We start from the raw sequence: 12,620 nt of genomic DNA, 5'->3' as shown, positions 1-12,620 counted from the left end.
TAGAATATGTACAAAGAAGTCTGTTAGTGGAGCACTACGGTTTTCTTAGTGTGTTTATGTAAATGTGTGCATGCGCATAAGTGCATCGCTGCCAAACGCTCTTCCTTTAGGCTAGTCTTCGGTCTCTAGTGAGTACGAGTCTGTGATCTGAGTGTGTGTGTGTGTGTGTGTGTGTGTGTGTGTGTGTGTGTGTGTGTGTGTGTAACTTGTTTCAGATCCAATTTCCTTTGGGCCATGTCTCATTCTCTTCTGGGGTAAAGAAGTTCAAACAAACATTGCCTTTTCCCACACACACAAACAGACAAATATGGCCAATGTGCAAGTTTGGGCAAAAGAAAAAAAAAATCTTGTGTTGCATCACTATGCAAAATACTACAAGAAAGAAATTAATACTTTTCACCAAGATTACCGACATGTAAACAATTGGTGGTTGTAAAGGATTAAGACTGGTATATACTTAATGCATTTGTTAGTTTGCTTGAGTGTGTGGGGCGACTGTGATGTCATTAGCGGTGTTTGCAGAGGTTTGCTTTGGGTGCGCGTGAAATGATTTCAGATGGCGGAGCGCAATTTTTTGATACGAGCGAACAGTTCGACCAGCGGCAAATTTTATTTGAGTTGAATATGAATCACTTTGAAGAGGTTTTGTCTGAAAGGAGAAGTGGGTAAGGAAAAAAGTTTTTGTTCAAAAGTTTTGAAAAACTTGAGGGAGAAGTTTGTTAACACCAAAAACAAAGGCCATGGCAAAAGTGGAGACCCATATGGTTTTAATAAACAATTACAGATTATGTTTTTCCACCATTCATAGGTTTTACACTGATGTATACATTACAATTTAGAATTTAAAACATTTTAATAGCTACAAAACTAAAATGAAACAAGAAAAAATGTTTCTTTGATAACTGGAAAAGAATATTTGAACCTCTCGGTTTACAATATACTGATACCCTGTTTTTAGGCTTTATTGCCAATAATGGTCAGGATCGTTGGACCATTATTGCCTTTTTAGCACACAAGTAGGACACAAACTATAGCCAGACAGTACTGTTTGAATTGTGGGCTAAATAAAAAAGTCAGTATTTTTTAGTAAGAGTACTTTCTTTTGCTTTTATTCTTTCCATAATTAAAATATATTTGTATAGTAGCCCATGTTCTGTTGTCATTCATATTTTAATAGGTAGAACTGTCCGAGATATGAACCAAAGCAAGTAATGCACCAAAATTATATTTAAAAAATCTTCAATGTTTATAAAGATTTTTATAATCATTACAATAATTTATAAAAATAATAAAATGTATTTGTTCAAAATAGGGTTGGGCGATGTCAACCAATTTGGCATCGTACAATGTCTAATGTGAAACATTCTGATGGACGATGGCTTTGCCATCATAGGCGGTAATGAATTAATCATTTATGAATAATTAATTAATTCATAACTAATTAATTATTTGTAGCCTACATTTTCAACTACATGGCCCGCATGGTCTTTGTTTTACCCATAAACAAATCCTAAATAAATAAATAGTTACACACAAATTACCACCTGTCAATCACTTTTTCCGCAAAACTCTGGCATGAATAGGCAGAGCGATCTGAGTCGTTATAATGGCGTCCACAAACTTGGTCGGTAAAAAAGGTGCACAACCAACAGAAACCAACCAACAGTATCTGAGGTGTTTGCTAAAATTACTAAGTACAAGCGTGAAAGCGAAAGATTGAAGCAGTGTACTGACGCTGTAACACGTTACCTGATAGATTCAAAAGACTGAAGATTTGTTAGATAGAGACAAGATTAATTAAATGTCACGTTTAACAACTACAGTGAGATGCGATTCAGCGGTACATCCTTGATGACCTGCCCGACGTGCACTGCTCTCTGGAGCTCAGACAAGCACATGACAGCGTGTGTGGCTGTGTCTGTGTGTGGTTCATGTGATGTGTGTTTTCAGTGGATGGAGGGCTAAATACTAGGTAAAACACAGTGTGGATGTGGATCATTTTCTTTCTAAAATGCCATTTTAAAACTAAGACCTATTAGTGTAAACGGGACCTAAGTGTGTATTTTTTGCAAGCGGGTTTGCGACGGGGCGGAGCGGAGGATCGGCGATGCCAGCTCAGCATCGTGTTGTCTATCGGCGATGGACGATGGCATCGTCTATCGGCCCAACCGTAGTTTAAATTTTTGTATGACGTAGTTCTGGAAACTTCCTACTTCTATGTTTATCCATCTGACTTTACGATGTGTTTTTTTGACCGCCCCTTGTCGCTTTAAACGATATCACAATGATGAACGTGTCAAGTATAAAAGCCTCGTTCGTTTTGTGAGGTGCACGCAGTCAGCGGAGGTCCATGAAGCGGCACCAGGTGAAAGTGTAAATCAGTCTTTAGCCTGTGTTTTTGATACCTCTGGTTTGCTGAGGCTTGAGGATACCAAACAGCCTGAGCCCACGTCCAGGTCCCACTGCTTGCGCCCCTGGTTTAGAGGATCCAGAGCTGCGATTCTCCCATCCAGTGTGCTGATGATCACCAGAGCCCTGTCAAGCACACAAACACACAGGTTCACATACAGTACACTGACAAGGGTTTCCATAAGGGTCAGGAAAACATGTCATGTGTGATTATGTTGTTGAGTACTGCAATAACAATATTTCTTGCAATAGAACATTTCCCTAAATAAATGCACAATATATTGTTTTGTTTATACTGTTATGGTGATGATTTAATTTCAATATATTGTGTAGCATGGATGTTCTTTCTGCTGTGGTGACACCTGATAAACAAGGGACTAAGCCAAAGGATAGTGAATGAGTGTGTGTAGTCCTCTATTAGTAACAAGCTGTTTTACAACTGCCTTCATGTTTGAAATGGCTTATTAAAATTATGGTAACTGTATGTCAAGTAAAAGCTAAATTACAATAATGATTACTGCTATAATGTCACAATTAATCAATAACTAATGGTCACAATATAAATACTGTACTCTTTTGTCTAAATAGTAGTGCATAATCAAATAACGCAAGGCATAAACAATCCGTCTTTGGGAGTCAACAAAAATGCTAATTCTTTCGAGTTTGGCTGGGTATTGCTCAAACATTTTCGATACAATATCGATACTATGAATTCAAAGCCTGTTCTTGAATGATACTTTTATTTCCAATACAAATTTAATTGCAAGTACACATCTCTCTTTTTCACAGTCAAACTCCTAAAAACAAAAAGAAACAAAAATGTAGTCAAAAAATAAATCAGTACAAAAAGATTTCAGTTAAACAAACAATTGCAGGTCAATAGGTGAGGTTCCCTGCTGCATTCTTAAGGTTTTTAAAGGATTAACAGTTCAATTTTGCATATCTGGTTGATCAGGAGACCGAAAGCCTGCATCAAAGAGGACATTTGGTTAATAAAGTAAAGATTATTCCAGATTATTACATTCAGATTTGCATTGAAATACATTAAAGCCACATTATTTGAAAAAAAATTTAAATAAGGTGCAAAGCCCAATGAATCTGTTCTGATGATGAAGCCATGTGACATGTCTAATGTGATGTACATACATCCTTTAATAACATGTATGTGTTACATTTACATTAACGTTTGTGTTAATCACAGCTGATTTCATGAAATGTGGACATAACCAAAGACATTTGGTTCACAGCTGTATTGTACTGACCTTAATTTGGTGATACCAGGCACGGAGTGGACTCAAAAAAAAAAAAAAACAATGAAATAGGGCTGCATGATATTGGAAAAATCTGATATTGCAATATTTTATTTTTCTGCGATAAATTTTGTGAATATCGTTTTCACAAGAAATGATTAAATCACATTAAATTGAATAGTTTTTTGGGGAGTCTAACATTATTCAGGTACAGAAACTGAATAACCATAATAGAAAAAAATGGTTTTCTTACTTTGTCTTGTTTCCAGTACAAATATCAAAACAATTCTTAGAGCAAGTAAAAATTAAAAACAAGCTAAATCATCTGCCAGTGGTAAGTGAAATTATTAGATTTTTCTGAGAAACAAGAAAAAAAGTTCTTATTACGTTTTTCACTTACATAAGTCAGATAAATTCCATACAAATACAGTGATTAAATACAATTTTGTATCTCTTGATCAACTATAATTCAGCCTCAACATTGCATAGCTCTACAATGTGACTATTGTGGATGCACACATTGCGATATCGATGCTAAAACAATATATTGTGCAGCCCTACAAAGAAACATTGAAATGATGTCTAAACATTTTTAAAGTATTAATGAGTTCAGTAGAAATTAGTTTAAACCTAAAGTCGTAGTCCAAATAAAACTGAGCTTTTTATTCAGATTGATTATTCAGATTATATATGGGTCAAAGCGATTGATATTGTAATCCATTTGAGAAGTGGGATAAAGAGTCTCTCTTCTCTTCTAAGAGCAGACACACACCAAGCCGACGGCAAACAACTAGCACCAACAAAACCCAACTGTGTTGTTGCCTCGAGTTTGCTCATGTCTAGACCAAATAGATGCATGTGAACACACCATAGGACGAAATCTATATGAACACATTCTGCGCATTCTGAACTCTCGATGCACGCATGCAAAGCATAAACAAAGCACCGTTTAGTACCATTAGCACAGTAATTGTCAATTATCAAAACCACAAATGGATTCGCTCCTTCAAATATGTCTGATAATATATAAATCCAAATGTTTGCAAATATTTGAGAAACGTAGCGAAATTACAGCTTTGTGTTTCTTGACGTGAATTGTTTACTTGCTGTCACTACACTACATCCCACGTGCTAACCAACGCTCTTTGGCAGATGTTCTGACACCGATTCTACATGCTGAATCAGGCCAATGCGATCCAACATTAACCCGACAAAAGCCTATGTGTGTAACACACCAAACCAACTAGCCGAATCAACAAAGCCAACGGCCATTCATCGACTTAAGTGTGTCCCGGCCCAAAATGTGCATTAAAATGAATCCAAAAGGTTGCCAATTTTAAATACACATTAAACATGAATAATAATGCTCTCTCTGCTTTGGTACATTTGCCAAATTCAGTTCAGAAACATTTTAAAAATGCTGGCTTGTGTCTTCAGAAGACAAGAAAGGTTTTGCAGGTTTTTCGTGACTGTTGGAACCCTGATAATGACAATAAATTAAATCTCTCTCTATCTGCCCTATGCAGCAGTAATTCACCTGTATGCACACACACAATCCCTCTACCAGTCAATACAAATTTGTGAATGACCAGCGACTCACAACACAAGTACAGTTTCCAATCACTAAATTAAACACATTAATAGAACCAGCACACTTGCTTTACAGAGGAGAAAGCAGTAATATTGAGATGATTGAGCAGCCAGTCACCAACAAAAAGCCTGTCTGGAGCTGCTAAAGATACGGTAAACACAACTTGGTGGCATTTAAGCACAAAAATGATCTGGGCGAGAACAAACTCAAAACAACGAAAATGATGCACCAAAAAAAGATGAATGTGGAGCTGCTTGTTTCATTGGTATCTGAACATAAAGAACTGTATGATGACAAAAACCACAAAAATGCTGACAAGAGGGAGTTGTTATGGAGAGGAATTGCAGATCAAATAGAATTCAATGGCAAGTTTCATTTTAAGCAAATTTTCTTTCATGGCTTGTAAGTTAATTAAGTGCCATTTAACATCAGTGAATGATTTTTCTTGTCTACTCTGCTGGGAAATCGCCTGGGAAAAAATTGAAGTATGTAAAAATATCTTGGTAAACACTGATAAGTATGACGAAATCATCCTGGTGTCCTTTCTTTATGTGAAGAAGTATTATTTCATTTGTGTAACTTATTTGATTTGTTGTTTTAAAACTTTCAATATAGTTTTGCTGTATTTCACAAATAAATGTGCATCAGTAGCCTAATAAAAGCACATATTTGCATCTACTGCATAATGTCTTCCGTCTATTGAAAAAGTGAGGAAATTGAATTGTGAAATCAGTATAGAGTAGGAATGCAATAATTTTAAATTTTGGTTGTACGCTTATAGTCTGAGGAATAGTTCTTGCTACATGAGTTTCAGTACACTCGCGGCATTTTTGGTACGCCTAGAAAGCATACGCACATCACGTCGTTCACGTGTGTGTCGCTCCCAATATGCCATTATAACGAACTTGAGCGGCAAATAAGCAATATGTGAACGGCCCTTTGTTAATAGCCTCAGCCCTAGTTAATCCAGTGTGCGTGCGTATTAGACACGGTACACAAGCTCGGATTTTTAAACTAGCGCACAATTGGCATAACTTCGCTTAGTTGCAGCAGTAAGAAGCCTTTAAAAAGCCTGTTAAGAAGGTTGCATCCATATCATGAATTGACTAAAATAATGAATTGAGTGAATTGTCACATCTTTAAAAACAACTAACTGAAACAATATCAGTGTACTGATTAAAAACGTACAAGATTTTCTGACGTGTTAAAAAATGTTTCAATGGCATGCACATTCACTTGAAATGCACTAATAGAGAAATTGCAGCAAAGTCCATTTTAAATCAAACCAACCCACAATGTCCACAACCGAATCTCTATTATTTAAACAGTGTGCAGTGCATGTCAAACCATCACAAACTTTTTTGTTCTTTTTACTATTTGATAAAAGCTGAAGGCCTGAAGTCTGAACAGGACACTTCATGGCTAAAGTGCCAGGGAACTTTTTAATGGAAAGGAGCAAAGGCACCTGCGGGGTATAGAGCAGGACTATGAACAAGAGAGTCACTTTGATCAAGTCTAAGAGAGTTAACACATCCCTCCAGACATCAACACTGATGAGGTCAGAATTTAAGGGCACTTCAGTTCTGCTCATCCCAATGCTCTGGGCTAACGCCGTTTATTCTCATTCTCCAATAGGATTGGAGAGCAGTGCTATAGCAAAGCACTCCTGACTGGCTGGAAGCCCCCTCCAAAAATATGAGGACTGATTGGTTGTTGCTAAGCAGTGGGCATTGTGAGAATGAATGAGGACACTATGCAGGTCCCGCCCAGCCAAAAGAGTGATTGAGGGAAAGAGAAAAAAACTAAAGAGAGAGAGAAAGAGAGAGCAGAGAGAGAGAGAGAGAGAACATGGGTGATAATAAAAGGAAGAATAGCAAATCCTATTTTCAGCATGCATAAGATCAAAGAGCAAGTATTCCACAGGCGCTTTAACCTCAGGAAAAATTAAAAAGCAGAAGGGACTAAAACAGATCTGCGAGGAAAAGCTGTAACATTAATCAATAGTTTGTCTGACACCAATAGAGTTTTGAAGAAAATACTGTAACTACAATTAAAAGTTCAACAAAACTGTGATGAAAATAAACTATTGAAATTCTTTCACCTTCCTCTTTATTTTTAGTGTATGTTTACTTTTACTTTCTATTTCTAGTCTTATTTTATCATTGTAAGCTTGCACATCTTCATTTTTGAGATTGTCTGTTTTCTGTTTGTCTAATTCAATCATATGACTTTTCTTCCATTGCCTCAGGCTTATGACTTTCAGCAAGGCAAAAAAGATTAAATGATCATTTTAAAGTCAAAGTAGACAATAATATTTTCAAGAAAATAAACATAACACAAACTCAAAGTGTGTGAGGAGCTTCACTTCATCTTGCATTTTTAAAAGTTTTTTTTTCATCTTTAAAAGTGTGCAGAACAGTAAATGGCGCTCGCCCTTTTGCCTCCCTCAACATTATTGCTGTAATGCTGTTTAACACGCTTTGCACTTTACACACAAACACATACTTAAGTGTGTGTCCACACACCTGTGATCCCTCCTTCCCTCTCACTCACACTCACTCTCTCAGCTCTCTCTCTCTCTCAGAGGAAGTCAAGAGAATCTCAACCCAGACCTGATGTAAACAGACTGCATGGAAGGAAGAAAAAAAAAAGAAAGAAACAACTAGGGTATCTGAGGGGTTTGGTCCAATCACAGGAGGCTTTCCTCCTCCCACAGCCAATCGGGGCTTAGATGTGTTGCTGCACTTTCAATCAGAAACCACTCCTTTAAAAAAACACCAGCCAATGGTCATAAAAAGCCCACTGTAACCATGCCACAGCAAGCAGCTCTTATCAGCCAAGTGTGAGTTAGCAAGTACCACTGCAAAAACACACACACACACACACACACACACACACACACACACAATGGGGGCATGGGGAGCACGTGGCCAAGTTGTGAAAACAGAGGCACACCCCTGCGGAGAAGCCGCAGAATTCTTGACAGGTTAACTGAGAAAAGTACTTTGTGCAGACACAATTGTTCAACACAGACAGCATGCAGAGATCTGATACAGCAATTAAGCATACAACAATTTGATGATTCAAGCAGCAGTTTATTCAAATAAAAAAAAATTTTACTGGCCCTCCTGACATTTAAGACTTTTTGCAGAACAAAAGACTTTAAGTCTTTTTGTTTTATAATGTGATAGGAATGTGTAGGTTCTTAAGTTAATGAAATTAAGTTCGAAAGGGGGTGAAGGTTCACAAGCTGCAAGACATTAAAGATCCCATGAAAATAAAATAAAGTTTTTTAGATGTTAGTATTGTTAGTTTTAAAGATAACTATAAGCTAGTGTGCTTCAAAACAATGACAACATTTGCATTTAGAAGACAAAACTGATAACCAATGTTATGACAAAACATGTAAAGCTTGTAGGTTGGAGTATAGATTTTTTTCAAGTCACCTCAAACTACAGTTTCTCAAATCATTACCAATCAAATGCTCTATAGTACCTGACATGCCCCGCCCCCTTCAAGACACTTCTCATTTGCTTTTAGGTGCATTCGACTTGATGCAGCGCTGCGCAGATCGATCGAAATCTGTCTTAAAGCGGTGCATGCTGGTTAGAAATGTTGTCTGGATTGATGCTGCGCCGACACCACATGACTTTCACATGTGGCATAAAAATACAGCGACAGCGTTCCGAGATCAGACGACTGATTCAGCTGGTGCAGCATCTGAAGAGCGACTGCTGGAGCTGCGATGATGACACCGACATTACACGATTGGGCGAGTTCACTGCATGACAACAACTACGTGGTTTTCGGGTTTATTATTGGACAAACTCAGATTCACAAATTTCAAAACAAACAAACTTTTCATACCCTCTCCATCTTGTGCACGTCATGCTTATTAAAAGACTACAAATATTTTACTGCAGTAATCATGTTTTGTTAAATAATCTGGGTCTAAAGGCTAGATTGTTTGCACAGTCTGTATTAAAAAAAGGTGCAAATTAAACCTATTTACTGCATTCAGCTCCATAAACGATTTAAATAATATATTTTAGTGAATAACCTAAATATTAACTCAAATAAGTCTTACAGACCTGACATAAAATAATTATCATCACCATTGATCCTGACACTCCTATAAAGGTTTCTTAAGAAACAGTTAACAAACTATTTATTAAATAACTATAAAACGATTTATATGATGATAAAATATAGGTTTCTTTCCTGTCTAGCCCTTTATACATAAGTTTTAAATGTGACTCTGATACCCTGCTCTTTCTGGGAAACTTCTATATGGCGCACTTATTTTAGGCATGTCCTTTTGTTCAATCTTTTTGGGTTAAAGTGCTTTTTTGAAAACGCTTTCATTATCCAAAATAATCTCAATCATTGTTTAAGACTTTATCAAAACACCTTGTTTTGGGGTTTTACACTAATATCTATTGTAAAGTTTAGATCTATAAATGCAAATAAATGTAAACCCCCTTTTAGCATATTCAAGCAAGAAGTATTAGCCTAAAGAGTGATGTTTAAACTCCTAGAATTTGTGCTTATTGCTTTGTATTTAATAAGCCTATTAATTTTTATGTTTATATCAGCCTCTCATTTCCCCTTATTTCTCTTATGCGTTTGTAATATATTTAATTCATAATTCCCTTGTTGTTTAAAAATGAACTATAGTTTGTAGAGACTGTACTGTGTTTTATTTATACTGTAAATCTTTTGTTGTTAAAAATGAAAAATGATGATGACGCCATGTGATCCAGCCACAAAGTGTCCGGCTGTCCGGCTCAGTTTTCAATTCCGCCCCCGCCTGCGCTCGGCTAATCTCGCTGATCACCGGTTGCAGCCATGGAAGTGAAGGCGGAGCCAAAAGCTGTGACAGCGGAGCATGGTCAGAGAGTTAAACAAGTTCATAGCCTTTATAGTTTTGCTTTATGATGAAATTTGTCCCCATGTCTTTCGCTAAATGAGTGAGAGTTTGAGCTATTTTTGCAGTAACATTCCAACCAAACACCAGCAAAGAACTCAACACAGTTGAACATTGCAGAGGTGTTATTGCCAGAGAAGAACAGACAGTCACAGGATGCAGAAGTATAAATGCTCACAATGAAAAAAAATCTAGCATTGCGATATTTTTAGATTTTGCTATATGAATACAATTTCACCAGATGATTTAATCTCTCTATCTGGAAAGAATTTATAATGTTAGATCATTCTGCAGTGAGACAGTATCACCATAAATTCTAATAAGCAATCTATAAATCTCCCCGACACATTTTCGTTGTGGTCTGTGCTATTTGCAGTGCATTTCTGTATTGTCATGTGTTGCTAGCGTTTTCATGTACGTGCTTAGTCAGTGATTGAGGATTACTATTTGCATCTCAATAAAATCTAATAAACAACCAATAAACGTTTTGGGGTCCCCCGATACATTTTCCCTGTGGTCTGTACTATTTGCAGTGCATTTCTGTATTTGGACATTTTGTGAGTTTTTGCACATTTCATGCATAACAATCTATAAATACAATCAAGAAAAAGATGCAACAAAAATAAAGTGTTTTATCACTTCCAGAGTCTAACAGTATTCAAGTAGAGTAGTTGGATAATTCATTAAAATGAATCGTTGTCAAAGTCACAAGTGCTACAATTTCTTATGCCTGAATGGTTTTAAAATCATAATACAATTCCAGGCATCAAAAACAAATGCATGCATATGATAAATTATAATAAACTCAACATGGCATATATCTTGCGATGCGTCTATTGCGAATGATCGCATTGCAATATCAATGCTGAAACAATAGTGCAGCCCTAGTGCAGAAGTATAAATCAGGCTCAAGTGTGGCACATCATGCATTGTTATTGACTGGTGATGCACCAATGCATTAACATACAATAAAAAAAATACTAAAAAATAAAAACAAGGAGACAAAACACGAAAGATAAAATCTGGGTCCAAATCTTGTTTTAAGCATTTTTTAAGTCAAGTGTAGATTTAAAGCAAATGGAACTCTGCAAAGAGCATTCAAAAACACTTGCATTCAGTTACAGACAATTTTTATTATGAAATTAAAGTTAGTTGCTAGTGTAAAGCAGTGGAGGATTCAACTTAAGATAGACCAAAAATAAATAAATAAATAGAATCACTAAGGCATATATGTTGGCTGATATGTCTTTTTTTCAAATATCAACATCTGCCGATACATTTTTCTGTTTGGCAGGTGTGTATGAGGTGGGACTTCTATATTGATGGCTTTGCAGCTGAGCACATTCAGTTCATATTCTGCCTTTGTAGCCGATACAGTTGTAAGGATAGAAGTCCATCTAATAATCAGATAGAACTGTTCAACAAAACAATTAAAATGTAAAAATTAATTATTACAATTGCTTTAATTAGTAATAATGATGTGCAGTTTAATTTTACAAACTTTGCAAACTTAATCAGATCCAGCTGAGAGATCTTACAACGTGTGCATTTGTATCCCACATGATCGCGCGTTCTCTGCATGATGGTCTGTTTGTGCGGATCGCAGGCTGACAGGAGAAGAGTGGGGATGTGAGATCGACAAACCTTAATTATGTACTTAAAATTATTCTGATCTTTAATCATTTAATGCTCTGTACTATCGAGTTCAACTATAAATCTTTGAAACCCCAAAAAAATAGAAACGAGTCTTTTGTATTGCTTTTGTTTTATTCATATTCTGGTTGAGTAAATGATGACATTGTTGATTTTTTGATGGACTTTTATTATTCTGACAGCTACCATGATTATATTTATGGACGCATAAAACATGGAAAAGGTAGGTGAATAAGTAAACAAAACAGAAAACCATTACAGTCCAGCTGATACAGTAAATTGCACATGCATCTGACATGTTTAAGCATAGTGTTAAACAAAACAAGAACCTTAGGAGAAGACATTTCTTAAAAAACATGACATCAAGACTGCAGAATACCAAAGTGAAGGGGATTTTCTGCTTAAGTGAGCACACAATAAAATATAGCACTGCAGTAACATGCAGAGCCCAGTTTGGAGAGTTACACAAAGCGCTCTGCAAAGAATTTCAAGGTATCGTTTTCCCCAGGCAACATCCGCAGTACACAAACACCACGTCCATAATCGTGTATCTAGCAACATAAAAGCACTTCACAACTTTCAACCCTTAAGATGTGCACCACAACGAGAAGCGCATTCTCTTCAATACTTGTTGAATGTTTGGTGGACCATAAAACTGAGTGAAAGTGTGTGTGCGCTTATGTGAAAGAGAAAATAAAAAAAAAACATAAATAAAAAATTAAATAGACGATCAAAATTTACAGGCAGTGTTTACCTAAAATATATAATATATGGCAAGGGAAAATCTGTT

General features: G+C 36.3%; 1 protein-coding gene across 1 annotated transcript in view; it reads right to left on the bottom strand.

Moving 5' to 3' along the window:
- eif2ak3 (eukaryotic translation initiation factor 2-alpha kinase 3) overlaps nt 1-12,620 on the bottom strand; it is a 55,548-nt gene that overhangs the window by 30,746 nt on the left and 12,182 nt on the right. Inside the window, exon 2 of the mRNA XM_056470655.1 lies at nt 2,406-2,535. Coding sequence (XP_056326630.1) covers nt 2,406-2,535 — 130 coding nt within the window. The remainder of the gene's footprint in view (nt 1-2,405; nt 2,536-12,620) is intronic.

The sequence above is a fragment of the Danio aesculapii genome, chromosome 13, assembly GCF_903798145.1.
Source record: "Danio aesculapii chromosome 13, fDanAes4.1, whole genome shotgun sequence".
NCBI lineage: Eukaryota > Metazoa > Chordata > Actinopteri > Cypriniformes > Danionidae > Danio > Danio aesculapii.
Note: the sequence above shows the minus strand (reverse complement) of the source record. Positions and strands in the feature narration are given on the sequence as shown.